This window comes from Fringilla coelebs (genome assembly GCF_963513975.1).
Source record: "Fringilla coelebs genome assembly, chromosome: 1".
Lineage (NCBI taxonomy): Eukaryota > Metazoa > Chordata > Aves > Passeriformes > Fringillidae > Fringilla > Fringilla coelebs.
In genome coordinates this window covers 65,540,225-65,556,836 of record NC_140028.1, presented here as the reverse complement: position 1 = coordinate 65,556,836, position 16,612 = coordinate 65,540,225, and the positions used below count along the sequence as shown (strand labels likewise).

The following is a 16,612-nucleotide window of genomic DNA, read 5'->3' as shown; positions in this document are numbered from 1 at the left end:
GAGTTCTAAACAGCTCCTCTTTCGAGCGTAAAGAACATTTAAAAAAATCGAAAACTAGAATTGTGTTACTGCCGTTATTTTTCCCTGGTGAACTCCAATACTATAAGATTCAGCCTTTTTTGTCTCTCTGACAGCGCCTCAAAGTTTGCGTAATAAACAGGCCAGACTCATGTTTTGAAGTTGTGGGAAAGACCATTTCGTAGACACGAGTTTCGGACACAAGGATGAAGGAAAGACCGCACTGTCCCTCTAGGACAGAAAGCAGGCTCGGGAGCTCCAGACGGTGGCATTCAGATGCCGCTCACGGCTGCCTCTGGCCCTCGGCGTTAATGGAATAAAAAGGGCCCGTCAGGGGCGGGGACGGCCGTCCGGCAGCGCTCCAGGCCCGGGCGAGCCCTGTTGTTGTCCACCCCCTTTTCCTCCCGGCTGATGGGCCGGACCGGGAGGGGGCGGGGCCGGCAGGTGAGTGGCAGCGCCAGGGGCTCGCGCGCTCCCGGGCTCGTGCGTGGGGGTCCCGCCGTGGGGGGAACGGGAATGGGGATGGGAGCGGGGACGGGGATGAGAGTGGGAGCGGGGATGGGGATGGGAATGGGAGTGGGAGCGGGGATGGGCCCAGCACATCGTGGCGCGGCCAAGCCCCCAAGTGTCGGGGCCGCTGTTCGAGGGGCTCGGACAGAATTCCCAGTCCCCCAGCGGGAGGTGACAGTGGCGGCGGGAGCGGCCCCGGCCCCTCTCCGCGCTGCTGAGGCCGCGTCTTCCCTCTGTGCATCGCAGGTGCCTTCATGAATAACTTAAATGACCCTCCCCACTGGAACATCCTGCCCAATCGGCGCGATCCCGGCGATGACGGCAGCCGGTGGAATTACGCCCTGCTGGTGCCCATGCTGGGCCTGGCCGCCTTCCGTGAGTAGCGCTGGGCCCCCGGCCCGAGGGGAGCTCCTGGAGCGGCGCGGGGATAGCCATGCCCCGCCTGGGGACTTCCCCGGACCTCCTTGTTTATAGCGCTGTAAACAACCAGCGCTGATGGTATCGCTAAGGCAAAGACCACTTTGCACACACGGACACGAATCCATATTTAATAAGCTCCAATTTACAAAGCTCTCTCAAGAAAAATGGACAGAGGATGTGCTGGAGAGCCCAGAGGTAACAACGCAGATGTTGCTGATGTATTTATTTACTGGGCCTAGAAAGTTCTCCGTGCAGTATCCACATCAGAAACCTCCAGTTTGTTTCTCCATGACTTTATTTTCCTTCTCTAATCTAAGTAGTGCTACTACAGACAATAAACGAATAGGGGTATTTTATTTCAGAGAAAGCATGATCATTTAAAGTGACTCACTGTGACATAAGGACCACAGAAATACATTGTGTGGGGACACGTAAATTGAAGTGAAGGGTGGGAAAGAAAGTTTTTCACCACTTAGTAGCTTTGTTTCAGGCATAGCTAATTAATCATAGCCCTCACTGTTCCATGTTATACTTGCATCTGAAGTCTCATTTATGTGTGATAGGTTGGATCTGGACCAGAGAATGTCAGAAAGAAATAGAAAAAGAAAAACAAGAGTACTACAGAAAAGAGTCGACTTTACAAAAAGACCTGGAAGGCAAATACCGGGATATAATCACGGAGAATCGTCGCGCTGTTGCTCATCTGGAGGTGGAGCTGGAAAAGGAGCGCAACAGGACCCTGAGTTACCGTGAAGCCCTCGTGTCCCAGAGCCGCAAACTAGTGGAGGAGAGGAAGCTCCTAGAACAGGAGCAGGAGAAGCTGGAGCGAGAAAAACAAGTCTTTCTGCAGTCTGGAGCAGAAGGTACCTTGTACCAGAGTTGCCTGGCGAAGGAAGAAGAGTGGCAACAGAGAGCCAATATTTTACTAAAAGAATTGGAAGAGGGACTGAAGGAAAGACAGGACATCTACTGCAGTCTTGTAATACCCAGAAGTCAGAGACTAGAAATAGAGAAAAATCTGCTGGTTAAAGCAGCAACTAATCCTGTTGCTTTGGCTTTACATGTGGAGAGTGGCTTAAAAGATATTTTCAAACATGATAACTACTGTAGCAATGTGCTGAACAGAACTAGAAGTCAAAATGGAAAGCTTATGTGGCTGTATCTGAGATACTGGGAACTAGCTGTTGAACTGCAGAAATTCAAGAGGGTAGAAAAGGCCATGTTAGGAAAACGCTAAGGAGGGGAAGCAGTGGGATTCTGTGTGATCCACCACGCATGGTAGGGACAATCACAGTTGTAGTCCGAAGCTGTTAAATTCTTCTGCTGTGTTGCCGTGTCTCCTCCTCCTTGCACTTGTGTTTGCATGGGACATGTGCAGTGCCGGTGCCTTTCCTCTCACTAACAGGCGATGCTCTGCTGAGCTGTGCATGCTCCTGAACTCCGTGAGTGTGTTTGTGTGTTGCAGTATAGAGATATGCCAACTCCCCAGGTGTCAGAAGCAGCAAAACAGAACTCAGTTTAGAGGGATTTGCCTCATTGATGGTCACTCTCCAGCAACAGAGAATGGTTGTTTGTCTCCCCCAGGTGTGGTAGCACATTGTGCTCCTTGTCCTTGACATTCTACATGGTGTCTCAACAATGTCTTTTTTTATTACTATTATTTTTTAAAAGTATGTCTAGGCAAGACTGATTTTCAGGCATGTGTTTGGGAGAGATGGTGCTGGAGCCAGCTGTTTGACACGTAAATCTTAGGTGTCTTTGTGTTCAAATATATAAATATATATATATATGTATATATATATATGTGTGTGTGTGTGTGTGTGGATGTATGTGCTTGTGTAAGTGTATGTGAAAGTATTCTGAGGGTGTAATAGATTGATCATGTTTCAGATTAGTCAGTCTTGCATTGTCTTCCAGCTTAATATACAAATAATTCTTTATGAATGAAACATCCAAAAGATGCTAATCCAAATCACACATAAAGAAACAGATTGATGTCTCATTGGCACTTGGGATCCATTATCAAATTCTAGGGAATGTATAAACTGGAAGTTATATTTTCACATATTGGAGATATTGTAATATTTCTTGGTTTTTTTCTCATTCAAGGTTTTAGTTGTAACCCAACAATGTGCCACCATTATGGATGTCCCCATGCTGCTGCTTCTGCCTCTCAGGGCATTGACTGCCTCCTGGGTTGCTTGCAGGAACCTCCTTGCCATTGCACCTGGCTCTGCTCCTTGGACTGGTCCTGTTTGTTACTTGCAGATGGGAACATAAATGCAGCCTGCACTGGTAGCCACTGCTCTCTCTCCACCTATCTCCCTTCTCCCAGAACTGGAGTACATACTCTTTTCTGCAGCTCTGAAATTTTGTGCTTGTTGTTCACCACTTTACATACGCATGACCATGAAAGCCTACAGATATATAGGCCTTGCGAACTTTTAAGAAAGGGGGCTTTTTAATTTAGCTAGTAAAAAAAAAGAGATTTGGTAAAAAATAAAATAATAAGTGGAATAATAAATACAAAAATAAACATCCAGATTAAAAAAATCCAGCAACAAACAAAACTTTAAAACCCGGTGCATTTCAGTTTCTTAGAACTTTGAGTATACTTTGGGTCCTTTTAGCAGTAGGAACCACCTTTTTTCAAATGTGCCCTACATTTAAAATAATAAGAACTTTTTTCTTCCCCCTTTCTAATCCAGCCTTAGACCTCAAAGGGGCAGTGTTTACCCTTGTGTTTGTAACATCTAGTCTTCTCTGTTACTTGACCTTGATTAGTGCTGGTAGGTTGTCAGTTCATTAATTAGCAGTTTATTATTTACTGAGGGCTAGACTTGACAAATGTGTTGTTTGCACTAGGCAATCATGTAGAACCATGGCTTGGAAGCAATCCAAGCTAAGTGAATGCCCATCTTCCTGCAGATGTAGGGTTTTTCTCTTACTATTTTCTCCTGGTTTCATTTTAGTCTGAGCACAGAAGACAGCATGTAAATCTTTTGAAACAATATGTACAACTTAATCCTGTTAATAAGTAGAAATATCTAACATGAAACAAAATTCCTGAGCAGAATAGATGTTTCCCCACTACTCGGTTTTCCAGTTGAGATTTAGCTCACCTTTATAGTACTAATTATGCTGCTGTATTGACTTATTAATCCTTTGATTTGAAATAAATGAATAAATTAAATAAAGTTTTAGTAGACGAACTTGGAGGAAAAAAGAGAGATCACAAACACCAGAAGGGCCACAGTTTGTCAGGGTGCCAAGCATATTTGCATTGGGAGATGAGAACACAATTGAGTTGCTAATCATGTGTGATGCCCTGAGCCAAGTCTGTGTGTAATTCCTTCAGGATGTGAAAAGTGACTGTCCAGCTGTGGCACACTTCACACATTCCTGCAGGCAGTTAAGCTGCTCAGCTGACTAAGAGCAGACAGTGAATCAGTGCCAGTGTATTGGAGATTCAAGCCTTGAATTTGTATAAGTTAGCCTTAAAAGAGAAAGGTTTTATGCTTCTTCATTTTTTCATAGTTTGTTATTTATATCACTCAAAATGTTTAAAGAAAACGTAATCAAGGGTAAAATACTATTTTTTCAGTATGAATATGTACATTCAAGCCTTACACACTTGAATGTACAGGTTTGGATGCAATGTAGTAAAGGTTTGGTATTCACTTTCTCTTTTTTAAAGTGTAATTTATTTGTACAGCTAATTGAACTATTGTTCATGGACACTTCGAAGATCATTGTCTCAAGACAGAAGGGGTATTTCAAAAGGCTTTTTAAAAGTGTATAACTGATTTAGAATCACTGGTCCTTTTAGTTTCTTCCAAAACTCATGTTTGTGGATATGCAATGTATTTTTGAAATGTTCCCCCTTTGTAGGTTGTTATTCTGAAAATTTTAATGTAAGTTTCATCTTGCCCAGCACTTGTTCTGAATTGGCTAATTGTTTGGAACTGCCCATATACATGTGTAGAATGCAAGAATAATTTGTTTTCAAAGTATTTAATGAACTTATTTTTATTATTAAATTGCCACTCAGCTATTAAACAATAACAATTAATAAAAACCTTTACATATTTCTGCACTGTTTTGTAACTTGGGCAAGGTGGGTGGGGGAACTGGAATTTGCTACTTTATTCAGACTTTCCAACTTGTAAATTTTTTTAATTGGCATGTAAAAAGTTTTGGTCTTGGTGCTGAGAAAAGAATATGTTACAAATTTTTTTTCTTAGGAAAGGGCGCTGTTAAACAGGTAAGTGCTGAGCATTAACTAAAGATGTGGGGTTAAAGCTGACCATCCCTCTGAAAGACTGGGGACATTCCTTCAACAGAATGTTGTGTAGGATATTCTGCCCTCCTCCAGAATCCCTCAGATGTCTCATTCTGCCTGTCAGCTGCTTTTCATTGCCCTCATCTTCCTGCTCTCTGTGAAGAACTGCAATCCAGCTGCTCTAGGACAGTGTTCAGACTCTCAGGAAATCCTTATTCCTGCAATAAAGGTTCCTCAGTCTATTTGTATTTGACACAGTCCTTCACCATCCTCTGCCTCTATAAAGCATGGGTTTGAGCACTCCTGTGTGAGGGTGAGAAAACTGAGTGCTCCTCTGTGGAGGATACAAGGCAGAAACAGTGGTCAAGGGTTCGGTTACTGTGGTGAAATCAAAAATATTTGAGTTATTGCTCAAATAGAATGAAAAGCAAGGTTACAGTTGCAGTTGTGGCGCAGCTGGATATGAAGGCTTTGCTGGTTCGCATGTCAATGCCCACATTTATTGGTCATTAATTTCCTACCTGGTTGTCATGGGTTGACCCTGGCACAGTGCCAGCGCCCCCATGAAAGGTGGATTTTCCAAGATGGTTACCGTGAGATGTGACCCAGGAACAGAACAAAACAGGCTCCAACTTGGGAATGGAGGAAAAAAAAAACATTTTATTAATCCACATAGACACAAAAGGGAAAAGGAAAAAACTACACACAACAATCCACAATAGAACATCTTCAAAAACACTTCTCCTCCCCCCACCTCTCCAACAAACAAATCCCCTCTAACACATCAATTCTCAATTCCAATACCCTCCTTCACACACACTCTCCCCAGTTCATCAGGAGAGAGGAGTCTTCCTCTCACACCATGGGCCTCCCCAGGAAAACACTGCAAAGTCCCCAGTGCTTCCACGTCACACACTGCAGCCGCCCGAAGAAAATCTGTAGCGGTGACCATTCTTCCTTCCATGTCCAGCGCTCTCACCACTGTCCATGGATCCAAACTGCTCCTTAGGTCCTTTTAAGAATGCTTTGCCTAGTTCCAAGAAGTGGCCGCCTCTCACCATTTGGGACACCTGTCCCCCCCATATTATTTCCCCTGGGGCCTGGGGCTCTCAGGAACAGAGATCCTTCCCTGGAGGCAGAGGGCTCCACCACACCCTCCCCCTCAGTCTCTGTTCTCTCCGCTTCTCTTCGCGGCCTTGTCACTCCTGGCTTCTAGCCAACCGCCTCCCCCAAGGAGCAGTCTCTGTATTATCAGAAGAACTTGGTTTCGCCCGTGGCTGTGTAAGAGAAAAGTCCAGCCAAAGCCACTCCACTCATCTCCTCCACCTAGGGCACTCTCATCTACAAGCATTTCTTCACCTAGTCAAACTTCTTCTTCTTTCCCATCCTCTTTCTCCTCTCACTCCTCAGCTGGGGAGGATCAGTGTTTTTAAAGCTTCCAAAGGTTCAAAAAGGTTACAAGCTCGGCCTGGTCTGCTGACGGCTGGGCACCTTGCCCCCCCCCACTTTCTCCTCCTGGCTGTGCTCCCGGCACCAGATAACAAATTTCCAGCCTGCACAGTCTCTGTCATTCTCTCTCCCAGGGGGGGCTGCCCAAACCATCCCAGGACTCCTCCACCCCTGCACCTTGCCGGGGCTCCGGCCTTCCTTCCCAGGCCGCATGGCCTCCCCTCCCCCGCCCAGACGCCGCTGGGCAGGGGAGAGGTCAGAGCAACTCACCGGCCGGACTCCAAAGAGGCAGGTCTTCTCTAAATCCTCTGCTTTTCAACCCACTGAGTGTGTTCTCGGAGGCGTACCCAAATCCTCAGTGGCCACACCAAATGCCAATTTCACATCTGGCCACTGATTGGTTTGACCATAATTTTCCAAAAAAAAAACTCTCTTCCGGGTCAAACCATGACAATCCACCTCTCGCCTCCGAGAACACACATTTCACTCCAACATATTAACAAAACTACATTCAATTGACATACACCAAACCTCCATCCCTAAATTTTATAATCAATCTATTTACATGCTTTGCTCTTATTCCTTTTGATCCATCTCACAGTTTCCATCTTCTCCATTTGATTTCCCGGTCAGGGAACCAATAATGTCATGGGTTGACCCTGGCACAGTGCCAGCGCCCCCATGAAAGGTGGATTTTCCAAGATGGTTACCGTGAGATGTGACCCAGGAACAGAACAAAACAGGCTCCAACTTGGGAATGGAGGAAAAAAAAAAACATTTTATTAATCCACATAGACACAAAAGGGAAAAGGAAAAAACTACACACAACAATCCACAATAGAACATCTTCAAAAACACTTCTCCTCCCCCCACCTCTCCAACAAACAAATCCCCTCTAACACATCAATTCTCAATTCCAATACCCTCCTTCACACACACTCTCCCCAGTTCATCAGGAGAGAGGAGTCTTCCTCTCACACCATGGGCCTCCCCAGGAAAACACTGCAAAGTCCCCAGTGCTTCCACGTCACACACTGCAGCCGCCCGAAGAAAATCTGTAGCGGTGACCATTCTTCCTTCCATGTCCAGCGCTCTCACCACTGTCCATGGATCCAAACTGCTCCTTAGGTCCTTTTAAGAATGCTTTGCCTAGTTCCAAGAAGTGGCCGCCTCTCACCATTTGGGACACCTGTCCCCCCCATATTATTTCCCCTGGGGCCTGGGGCTCTCAGGAACAGAGATCCTTCCCTGGAGGCAGAGGGCTCCACCACACCCTCCCCCTCAGTCTCTGTTCTCTCCGCTTCTCTTCGCGGCCTTGTCACTCCTGGCTTCTAGCCAACCGCCTCCCCCAAGGAGCAGTCTCTGTATTATCAGAAGAACTTGGTTTCGCCCGTGGCTGTGTAAGAGAAAAGTCCAGCCAAAGCCACTCCACTCATCTCCTCCACCTAGGGCACTCTCATCTACAAGCATTTCTTCACCTAGTCAAACTTCTTCTTCTTTCCCATCCTCTTTCTCCTCTCACTCCTCAGCTGGGGAGGATCAGTGTTTTTAAAGCTTCCAAAGGTTCAAAAAGGTTACAAGCTCGGCCTGGTCTGCTGACGGCTGGGCACCTTGCCCCCCCCCACTTTCTCCTCCTGGCTGTGCTCCCGGCACCAGATAACAAATTTCCAGCCTGCACAGTCTCTGTCATTCTCTCTCCCAGGGGGGGCTGCCCAAACCATCCCAGGACTCCTCCACCCCTGCACCTTGCCGGGGCTCCGGCCTTCCTTCCCAGGCCGCATGGCCTCCCCTCCCCCGCCCAGACGCCGCTGGGCAGGGGAGAGGTCAGAGCAACTCACCGGCCGGACTCCAAAGAGGCAGGTCTTCTCTAAATCCTCTGCTTTTCAACCCACTGAGTGTGTTCTCGGAGGCGTACCCAAATCCTCAGTGGCCACACCAAATGCCAATTTCACATCTGGCCACTGATTGGTTTGACCATAATTTTCCAAAAAAAAAACTCTCTTCCGGGTCAAACCATGACACTGGTCTTGGAGCTTTCTCTGATCACTGAATATCTGAGACAGCAGATGGAGCTGCAAAGAGGTATTTCACTGAAATTTAGTGTAGCTCAGCAATGAGGCAATGGCCACTTCACAGCACAACAGCTGATTGCTGCAACAAAACATGAAAGTAAACTGAGGTAACCTGAAAGTAAACTGAAGTAAACTGAAAGTAAATGTGCTTCTAGAAACAAGGAGTCTGTGGATGGAAGAGTTTGAAGAGAGCTGGTGGATTGTGAGACTAGCGGTGTCAGCTGTTCACAGTCATGCACCCCAACAGCCCTGTGCTGAGATCCAGCTGTTTCTGGGAAAATGCCTCTTCACTCTTGTGTTCATAACAGGTTTGTATTTCTGAGACACCTCACCTCTACACTTATCGCAATCAGAGCAAAATCCTCGGCTTCTGTGGTCGGTGTTCGTGTCACTGGATGCTGCTTCCCCCTTGTGGCTGATGGCTCTTCCAGCCGGCAGGCACAGCCGCATCCTCTGCTCCCGTGAGCTCCGCTGGAGCGCATCTCCTAATGCTACACCCTCAGAGCTCTCTGGCCCAAACACCTCCGCGGATAATAACAAGAAAGGTGAGCAAAACCGTGGTGCTCGGTGACCAAAGGAATGAACTTGTCTCCACTGAGGTGGGTGCTGTGGCAGGCCTCTGTGCAAAGGCGGCAGGCACAGGGGGTTTGGTGTAGTTCAGCAACCTATTAGCACCTCATCGTATATTGCAGCACTGGAAAAGAAAACCGTGACAAACTCGATTAAAGCACGCTGTCCATTGTTTAATGAAGATGGCAAGAAGCAATCTACAACTGTCAACATGTTCTGCTGCCTGCTGGAGGAGAGAAACTTGTGGTGTGACAGATCCCAAGTAATAGCACTTCACTGACTAAGAAATTTAGGGGAACGCTGACCACTACAGAATGGTTTGGGTTGGAAGCACAACCCTGAAAACTTATCGAGTCCAACCCACCTGCAATGAGCAAGGACATCTCCAAACAGACCAGGTTGCTCAGAGCCCGATCCAGCCTGACCTTGAATATTTCCAGGGATGAAATACCTACCACCTCTCTGGGCAACCTCTGCCGGTGTTTCAAAACCCTTGTTGTAAAAGAATTCTAACTTATGTCTAGTCCAAACCAACTCTTTTTTCGTTTAACACCATTATCCCTTGTCCTATCACAACAGGCCATGCTAAGAATTTATTCTTATTCATAATGGGCTCCCTTGAAGTACTGAAAGGCTAGAGTAAGGTCTCCCCAAATCTTTTCTTCTCCAGGCTGAACAACCCCAGTTCTCTCAGCCTGTCTTCATGGAAGCATTCCAGCCCTCCCATCATGAGATCAATTTGGTGCTAATCACAGAATAATTTCTACCCCTCTGCTCCTCACCTGTATTTCCCCCTGAAGTTATTCCAAAGGTGAGACATGTCCAAAGATGGAAACAATATTTTGGTGATCTTCTGTCTGTATATAGTGAGATATTTAAGACAGCACATCTATGTCCCTGATGTCAAAAAGAAGAACAAAGCAACAAAGCATGCTGCTGCTGGAGCTGACATTGCTTCAGTTAAATATTTATATACAAACTGAAGTAAATAGTAGGCAAACTACCAGTATAGACAGACAAAGATTGTGCCTCTTTCTGGGAGATAAAAAGGAGAAAGAAGCCACGTGGGCATCAGTGTCAGCTCAGTTCTGGATGAACTACACCAGACATGCTGTTCATAGCTTGTTCCCTTTTATTTTTCTGTGGCTAGGGACACTGCCACTTCCACAATAAACTGAAATGTCAGATTGCTGAAGGAAACTTTTTGACACCATAAAACTATTCCAGAATAGGATGCATGTGGAAGTCACTGTGTGTGACATCCTACCTCTGCTGTGTTCTCAGTTGTCTGGGACAGAGTTCCAACAGCTCAGTGCTGCCTTATTTCTCCCTTGCAGTAATACTTGTTGGCCCAAGTTGAAACTCCTCTCCAATCTGTAGAAGTTTATCATCTCATGGGAAGAAATTTAGGCTCCAAAGTTTATTGGATGTCTCCACAGTCTTTATGTATCCCTGCTTGAACAGCTGTGGGCTGCTGGTAGCGGCTTTCAAGCGCTGACACAGGAAATCCAATCATGCCAGCTGAGGAGCTGTGAGAGCTGTGCCTTTTGGTTACTTATCAGGTAGAGTTTGAGAACAACGGAGCATAAAACTTAGATCCAGTTAAATATCTACAGATCATTTATTGGCAAGGTAAACTGCATGACCACCTGCAATTGTTTATTACCCTTAAAACTAATCAACTCTGGAATATCTTGCCTGTGTACCTCCCTTTCTAAGATGGTCATTATCATCCCCTAGGCTGCAGATTTTGAGTCTGCTCTTGAGCCTGGGGCCCCTTTTTTGCACACCTGGTCAAGGATGTTACCCACTGGCAGCTTGTAAAAGGGTTTTTTGTTTTCACCACCTATTTTAAAGGATGGGCTGTCACAGACACTATTTCTTTTAATTTCTTCTCCTTCTCCTTCTCCTTCTCCTTCTCCTTCTCCTTCTCCTTCTCCTTCTCCTTCTCCTTCTCCTTCTCCTTCTCCTTCTCCACCATCTTTACATTTCCATCCTTTTCCAGTTTAGGCTCATTACACAAGCAAGAGTAATTGTATTGCTTTATATAATGCTTTAACTACTAAGTAGAAGCTGACTGGAAAGAAAATGGGATAGGGTTAGTAAGATATTGCTATAGAATTAAGAGTAAGAGATTTCACTCCAGTATCTGCTGCAGTACTGAAAGGGTCAGAAAATAATGTAGTTAATCCTAATAGCCTGGTATATTACAAGGAACAATGAAAATGTCTGGAGCATTACAGATTTGTCCTATGTCATAGCAGGCATGACAGACTCACAATGAAAGGGTCATATTGCATTTCATGCCTGAAACTGTTGATTGCAACCTGAAACCTAGTTGCAAACAATGTATATTGCCAGCGGCCTCTGCTTTTCTCAGTGGGTTTACATGAAAGGAATTGCTTTTTCAAAAACATGGTCCTGTCCTTCTTCTTTCTATTTGTCCTCCCCTTCACAGGATCCAGATTAAAAGCTTGCCCCAAGGCAGTCTTCTCCAGCCTGTGATGGAGGGCAGAAAAGTCACAGAATCATAGAATATCTTGAATTGGAAGGAACACAGAACCAGTTCCATCTCCCTGCTCCTTACAGGAGCATAGCTGCACACAGTTTTATGTAACTGTAAAAGATTTCAGTTTTCCTTTAAATTATCTCAAATGTTTTATTGTGACAATAAATAGGAACAATTAATACACTATTATGAAATTGTGCAGAGGAAGTTAATCTGAAAGCTGTTGCACAAGGAATCTGCTGAATTTTTTAGGACCCAAGGCTTCAAACTTCAGTTTTTAGAACTGGATTCCAGTCTTTTGCTTAATTTATTTTTGCTGCTAAGTCTGGTGATCCACGTTTATCAGGATGTTTCAAAATCCTGCTAATTCTGTCAGCTGTTCTGATTTTGTCTTTGTCACCAGATGGACTTACATCTAAAAGAAGACAAGCTGCTTGAGCACTTGTTTTCTGCTCAAATCCTCCTTTACAGTACGATGAAATGCTACAAGTTCCAAAGGTAGAAACTGGACACACAACAGTTGCCACACCAAGTCCAGCTGCTGCCATAGTTCTGGCCAGCCCCAGTCTGGCTTGGCTCAGCTCTGCCAGCACCTGCAGGGGCCCTGGCACCCTTGGCACAGTGCATGTCCTGGAGGTGGCTGTGGCTCCTTCCATGGTGAAGGAGGAGAGGGTCAAGCACTTCAGCCAGGTCCATCAGCCTGCTGCCTCCACTCTCTCATGGAAGAGAAGAACCCATCCTTGAAATCACAGAATCGTGGAATCACTGAGGTTGGAAAAGACCCTTGTGATTGTTGAGTCCAATCATTCTCCCAAACAGGTTCACCACCTCACCATGTCCCCAAGTGCCACATCCACACTCCTTTTGAACACTTCCAAGGCTGGCAATTTCACCACTTCCCAGGGAAGCCTGTTCCAAAGCCTGACCACCCTCTCCAGGAAGCAATTTTCCCTACTATCTAATCCAAAACTCCTCTGGCATAACTTGAGTCCATTTCCTCTGGGTCCTGGACTTGTTCCCTGGAAGAAGAGACCACCTCCTACCCCATTACAAGTGCCTTTCAGTCCTTCTCCATATGGGGCTTCCTGAAGGGCTGGAAGGAAGCTGTGCTGGCCCAGGGGTGCCTGTGCTGGCACAGGGAGGTCACAGCAGGAGCAGCTGCCCAGCAGGTAAAGTGTGTCAGGCTGCACCTGAGCTACAGGGGGGGACAGCTTCTCTCCCAGCTGGGAACATCCCTGTGGAGCCAGGCTGCCGTGACATTCCGAGGGCTGCCCATAGCCAGGAGTCCCTTAGCCCACCTGGTACCACACCATGACCAGACCTGGCCCCACAAAAGGAAACCAGTGGCTCCATCCTTCCTGTGGCCTTAATTTATATCCCAAATAACTTTCTGCTACCATTTCTTTTCTTTATTGCCACCCTGTGTCATACTCTTTCATACCATCATCATCATCATTATCCTGAGAGATGAAGCACATGTTCATCTAAGAAAAGGACTATGCCCCTATTCTCCCACAAATGCCTATGTGTGTATGTTCCAGCAAAATATAGGATTTTTATAACATTTTTATAACATTTCTCTTTTAATTGGGTTTTTGTAAAGTTGTGTGTTATTTATAGACAAGTTGGCTTACTTTTTTTTATAGCCCTTTTTAACTTTGAAAAAAGTGGTACATTAAAAATATGGGAATAGGAGACAAAAAACCAAATGTGTCATTAGAAATGTTTTATCACAAGTAATCCAATCTAAATGCAAGATCCGTTTTCTCCTACATTTATAATTAGCAGTATGCAATACATTTCTTGTGTACTGGCCTATATCATGAAAGGATGAATTTGGTAGAGATTTATTGGTCCTAACAGACCTGCCAAACATCAGCCTAACATCTCTTGAAGGAGGAGTTTACCTTAGAGCAGAGGAAAGGGCTCTGTTGAATAAATGACTGTGACACTTAGGGAAGGGCACCCCCAGCTTGCCTGTTCCAGTCCACAGGGTGGCAATATAGACAGCACCTCTGAGCACCTGAGGATCACGCTGGAGCTGGTACTGTAAGTCCTTCAGAAAAAGGCACAGTGCCTTCCAAGGTCATTAGCCATGCTATTGCACTGATAAAGACATCTGAGCTAGATGCTGGACCAGCGTATTTGGTTCTGCAAATATTTAACAACTGATAGATAACTAACCACTGGCACCTTGCATCATTACCAGAGCAAGATAAAATTCTTCAAAAAAAGATTTTCTCAATGTAAGGCAATCAGGACTGTATTTGTGCATCCTGATAGAAGCTGCTTGGTCATGAAACTTAGAAGAGAGAAATTTTCAGTAGACCAGTTGCCACGTGACCACAACTAGATGTGTTAATTGAACGAAATAGGAGATAGAACATGAACACGGTGTTGCAGTTGACACAACAGAAGGAAGGGATGTCATCCATGGGGACCTGGACAAGCTTGAGAAGTGGGCAGACAGGAGCATAATGGGGTTCAATTAGTCCAAGAGAAAGGTGCTGCACCTGGATCAGGGCAGTTCCAAGCACAGATAAGGCTGGGCGACGAATGGACTGGGAGCACCCCTGCAGAGAAGGGCTGTAGGGATGTTGATGGACAAAAACCTGGATGTGAACCAACAATGTGTATTTACAGCCCAGAAGATGAACCAACCAAATTCTGCATCAAAAAAAGCGTGACCAGCAGGCCAAGGGAGGTGATTCTCCCCTGTACTCTGCGCTCGTAAGTCACCACCTGGAGTACTGCATCCAGCTCTGGGGCACTCTGCACAAGGAAGATGTGGACCACTTGGAGCAAGTCCAGAGGTGTCCACAAAGATGATCAGAGAGCTGGAGCACCTCTCCTATGAAGACAGGCTGAGAGAGTTGGGACTGTTCAGCTTGGAGAAGAGCAGGCTCCAGGGAGACCTTAGAGCACCTTGCAGTACCTGAAGGGACTACAAGGAAGCCAGGGCTTTTGTCAGGGCATGCAGTGATAGGACAAGTGGCAATGGCTTCAAAATTAAAGAGAGTGGGTATGGATTAGATAATAGGAAGAAAATCTTCACTACAAAGGTGGCAAGGCCCTGGAACAGGTTGCACAGAGAAGTTGTGGATGACCCCTCCACAAGCTGGGTGGGGACTTTGAGCGGCTTGGTCCAGTGGAATATCCCCTGCCAGTGGCTGGGAGGCTGGAACTAAATGACCTTTAAGGTCCCTTCCAAAGCATTCTGTGATTCTGTGATGACTCTGGGAACAAAGAGCTAGGTAAAAATCTAATTATGATAGTGAGCTGTGCTTGGAAGAAGAAATGGTGGTCTAAGGGGAGGTTGCTGAGGCAGATCCTGAAGGATCAGTTTAGGAACAATGTTTTGTCATTCTTCTACTAATGACTAAGGACAAAAAATAGTAGCCTGATAATGAAATGTTCCTGGCACATTCTCAGAAGGATTGGGAATGCTGTAATTGTATCATTCAGGAAGAGCTGTGCGGCTCAATGCGCTGGAGTAGCAGAAACAAAGTGAAATTGAACATATGCTTTCAGCAACTTATAAAAGGAAGCTCTGCCACAAGCTAGGAAGTCCTTAGTTGGAATCAGTAAAGGACAAGAAGGCTGCTGCTCCAGTGGTTGATCAGGAGATAGCACCTCCACAGACCCTACAGGGTCATGAAAAAGGCAAGTGCTATCACTAGACAGACTGAGACACATTTCAAGACCCTTTAGGGAAATATTGATACCTATTACAAGACCCAGGGAAAATCCGTATGGGCTATATATGTATACAGTTGGCCTTGTGAAGGATGACTTTTTATTTTTTTGTAGCTTTTCTATTGAAAGATATTGAACAGCCTCTGGAATCAACTTTGAACAAACATTATATGGCTGCAAAGGGATGCTACGATGTGTTCACCTCTTTTTCCAGGGGCTGGACTTACAAGATCTCTCCTAATTCTTTACTTTGACCACCCTGTATCACTGCAATGAGCCTGCAGCTGGCAACATTTCTTATTACATATACAGTGTTAGATTTTACATATAGTCTTCAGTGACAAGTAACTTATCTTTTGAAAACAACAAGGTTCAAAGGGAACAGTGTTGTTATGATTGTGCTGAAATAATGAGGATAGGAGTAGTATCTGTTATATTTGTTAACCAGTGGGGTTTTTTTATTTTTGACCACTATATCTAGGGTCACTGAAAAGGTGAAGGGACCTTTGATTTCAATCCCATTTATAAAAAAGACATGTTCTTCAGACCTTGTTCTGTACTGATTAGAGGTGTTGGGGTAAGCAGATTATGTTTATGACTTTAAAGGTCAGATTTTATAATCCCTTTCATTCTCCATCCTTTTGGTCAGAACACTTAGTAGGGTACAATCTGTTACAGAGAAACATTCATTATGAAACATACAATTTTGTAGGCACACACAATTGGAAACGGAACGTGATGATGAGTCACAATCAGTTTATCTTCCCAATAAAAAATGATATGAAATCTCCATATTATTCTGAGGCCAGTGGAATCCTACTATTCCTCATTTGCTAGGGCTATATTTGTATTTAAGTGAGTTTAAACAGGGGAGTGGCAAGGGGTGTTACATTTCCTTACAGGTGATTAGGGTTTATAGCCAAATTATCTCCTGAATTACATTAGCTGAAATCAATGTATTCTACTGGATGAGCAGACTGTTCCATAAAACCTTGGCAGATAAAGCATTAATAAGTGTCAGAGCTGACTTGGTCAATTGAATGATTTGCTGACGCTTCTTTTTACCACAAGCCTGCACTTACAAGT

General features: G+C 45.2%; 1 protein-coding gene across 2 annotated transcripts; it reads left to right on the top strand.

The window, feature by feature from the left end:
- The first annotated feature begins 236 nt into the window (after positions 1-236).
- CCDC127 (coiled-coil domain containing 127) lies at positions 237-5,009 on the top strand. 2 transcript variants are annotated; one of them, XM_084226430.1, is made up of 3 exons: positions 237-462; positions 775-903; positions 1,512-5,009. In XM_084226430.1, the coding sequence occupies exons 2-3, from the start codon at positions 783-785 to the stop codon at positions 2,183-2,185; spliced, it is 795 nt and encodes a 264-aa protein (XP_084082556.1). In that variant the 5' UTR covers positions 237-462; positions 775-782; the 3' UTR covers positions 2,186-5,009. The 2 variants fall into 2 exon arrangements, with proteins under 2 accessions (XP_084082556.1, XP_084082557.1); XM_084226431.1 differs by lacking the exon at positions 237-462 and having other exon boundaries at positions 622-903; positions 1,512-1,811; positions 3,058-5,009.
- Positions 5,010-16,612: the final 11,603 nt, after the last annotated feature.

Excerpts from the sequence above, each read along its gene's own strand:
- CCDC127 (XM_084226430.1), top strand. The coding sequence starts at position 783 with ATGAATAACTTAAATGACCCTCCCCACTGGAACATCCTGCCCAATCGG. Across the intron at positions 904-1,511 it reads GCTGGGCCTGGCCGCCTTCC|GTTGGATCTGGACCAGAGAA; the intron begins GTGAGTAGCGCT and ends TATGTGTGATAG.